Source organism: Phascolarctos cinereus, unplaced genomic scaffold (assembly GCF_003287225.1).
Source record: "Phascolarctos cinereus isolate Bilbo 61053 unplaced genomic scaffold, phaCin_HiC Scaffold_9;HRSCAF=440, whole genome shotgun sequence".
NCBI classification, from domain to species: Eukaryota; Metazoa; Chordata; class Mammalia; order Diprotodontia; family Phascolarctidae; genus Phascolarctos; species Phascolarctos cinereus.
This window is the reverse complement of record NW_027556402.1, coordinates 246,397,864-246,401,038: the sequence shown is the minus strand read 5'-3', so window position 1 is coordinate 246,401,038 and position 3,175 is coordinate 246,397,864. Positions and strand designations below refer to the sequence as shown.

Below are 3,175 nucleotides of genomic sequence, written 5' to 3'. Positions count from 1 at the left end.
TCACACATATACCATATCTCTGTATTTATCTGCCCCCTTAACCCTTTGAGTGGTGTGTTAAGCTGCTGATGCTGAATGGACCTTGACTCCCATTTTTTTTATGCTTATTTTCATTCCTAAAATGATGAGGAGCTAAATATACTAAGGAAACACATACATACACACACACATGCACATGCACACACACACACACAAACACGAACACAAACATACACACCACTTAGTAATCAACCATCTTTCTACCAACCAGAGTCAATTTCCATTATTAGTACTATCATTCTCTTAAATCACTTGTCTTCACAGTTGTGCCAACTTTCTCCTGAAGCTTATCAAATTTAATTCCTAGGATGAAGGATAAAGGTCTTTAGCTGAGGAGTGAGTAAGGTTACATGAATTACTTAAACAGTAAGTTAGGAAGACAGTGTTTGTAAAGGTAGATACATTAGGAAAATGTGACCTGTTTTTGTTCCCTTTATAATATACAGTTTGTTCTTTTCTCCATCTTTGGGGATGGTTGGCTACCCAGTTAATAACATTTCTGTAGAGTGATAAAAATTAAAACTGTAAATTATATTATATTTACTAACGCCCTTTGTCTTAAACTATTTTGTGTGAACTTCATAAAAGTTGAATGGGCCAAGAAGCTATTATTAACACTTTGGTAAATGAGAAAGCTGAAATTTAGTAATATTTTTTTCTGCATCCAATATCACACTACACATTGTGTTGTGGTGAGAAGGAAAGAAGGGAGCAAGAGTAAGAGTGAAATAGAAGAATAAGGAGGAGAGAGAGAGAGAGAGAGAGAGAGAGAGAGAGAGAGAGAGAGAGAGAGAGAGAGAGAGAGAGAGAGAGAGAGAGAAAATGATGAATCATTTGGAGATCAGAGGTGTGGAGAAGCAGAAAATGGTGAAAAAGATCCAAATGGTGCCAATGATTCATCAGTCTATGACTTCCTTTCAGAAATTTCAGTAATATTTAAAAAATTCATAGAGATCCTTTTACAAGGGAAAAATCAGGAACAGAGACAAAAGCTATAAATAGACTGAAAGATGGGGGGGGAAACTTGCTACTCTCTTTAATTCTCTTTCACAACTCCAGTTTGATTACACATCTGTTCAATACCAGTTGCCCAGAAGCTTGGCAAAATTATTCACACCTTGGCCATATTATAATCATCAAATGGTGCCATTGATTCATCAGTCTATGACTTCCTTTCAGAAATGGCAATAATATTTTAAAAATTCATAGAGACCTTTTTACAATGTTTATGAAAATCTTCTTTCACCTATTTAATTTCTAGCTTGTTCTTGCTTTGCTATGCTTTGTGATATTCCTTGCTGTTCTTACTTGGGAAATTTCACTCCAATTTTTAAAGACCTTAATAACTTATTTGAGTGTTTTAATTGGCTGTTTGTGAATTTTCTCTTGGGAATTTGTCATTTTTAGTCATATTATTATTATTATTTTTGTAGCCTACATTTTCACTAAATAATGGTTGTATTTGATTCTGTTTCAGTTGGAAGTTGAAATACCTATATTATAAATGTCTTGTGTTTTCTTACCCAATAGCTACATTAAGTTCAATTATGTTTTGATTCACCTTACATAATGAGTGGCACTAGGCAAAGTGTTCATTTTTGCTGAATTGTTACCTAGTTGTGTAGTCTTTTAAGATAGCTCTGTTATTGAATGCTATCTCGAATCTTTGAAGGAATAGACAAAAAGGATGTAAATTACAAAAAAGACAATGAAAAACACATTTATTAGAAAACATACCTGCTGCTGGTTAAATTTAAAACAATCTAGTGACCTTGATATAAAAAAAAATATTATGACTAGATTTTGTTTTTCCAAAATAACCTTGAGTTGGTTTTATATTTCCAATTGTGATGTTCTGTATGATTTCAGATGATTTTCTTTTTTTTGTGCAGACTCATTACCTACTCCAAACGCATCAAAATGCAGACCAACATCACTGAATTTGTTTTCTTGGGATTGTTCATGAACAAGGAAATGAAGATTTTAAGCTTCATATTCTTCTTGCTATGTTATTTAGCAATCCTTTTGGGCAACTTTGTCATCTTCATTACCATTTCCTATAGTTATCTGATTCAACAACCCATGTACTATTTTCTCTGTCACTTGTCTCTTATGGATTTGGGTTATACATCTACCATCATACCCTGGCTGATCATGGACTTACTTGCCAAAAGTAAGACTATCTCCTACAACAGCTGCATGACTCAGCTCTTCAGTGCTCATTTACTGGGTGGTGTTGAGATGTTCATCCTGGTGTCCATGGCCTTTGATTGCTACATAGCCATCTGTAAACCATTACACTACCTCATAATTGTGAACCGGAAAAGATGTGACTTAATTGTTCTGCTTGCTTGGGTTGTGGCCTTTTGGCATTCCATTGCCCAGCTATTCATGGTTCTTAGTTTACCTTTCTGTGGCCTAACCAGATTGATCACTACATATGTGATGTGAAACCCCTCCTGCAACTGGTTTGCATGGATACAAGTATCGTTAATAATTTGGTCATTGCAAATACTGGAATGGTAGCCTTGGTTACCTTTTTGGTCTTAATCTCATCTTATGTTGCCATATTATATAACCTTCGAACACATTCCTCAGAAGGTAGGAGAAAAGCTCTCTCTACTTGTGGTTCCCACGTCATGGTTGTGGTCCTTTTCTTTGTGCCCTGTATCTCCACTTATGTCCCTCCACCCAGTGATGGCAATAATGACAAGGAATTTTCCGTATTTTATACAGTGATTGCACCTTTGTTGAATCCTCTCATTTATACACTGAGAAATGCAGAGATGAAAAATGCTATGCAGAAGGTGTGGTCTAGGAAAATACATTTATTATTCAATTTAAACATATGAATTTTAATTTGTCTTTCTCTCCCGTGCCAAAATACACACACATTGGAACCTGGTGAAGTATTGAGCACTTTTCATCAAACTGTGAGGATTAAATGCTATTTTGAAAAGCCTAACCCTTTCTAGTTGATAATAAATGAAAAAAAAATTATTACTGAAGTGAAAACAATTTATTGATTTCTTACTCTATGTGCTCAAAAATGGAGATGTAAATGGCATTCTGCCTTGGTCTTCCCCTTTATTCGAGAAGTTTATGTACCGATATTGGTGATTACATTAGTAGGGGA

The 3,175-nt window shown here is 34.9% G+C and overlaps 1 protein-coding gene across 1 annotated transcript; it reads left to right on the top strand.

Moving 5' to 3' along the window:
* Window positions 1-864: 864 nt before the first annotated feature.
* LOC110199524 (olfactory receptor 4P4-like) lies at window positions 865-2,891 on the top strand. The gene is given in 3 exon segments (XM_020974406.1): window positions 865-968; window positions 1,932-2,452; window positions 2,455-2,891. Coding segments are annotated over 3 exon segments (1,062 nt in total).
* The last annotated feature ends 284 nt before the right edge of the window (window positions 2,892-3,175 follow it).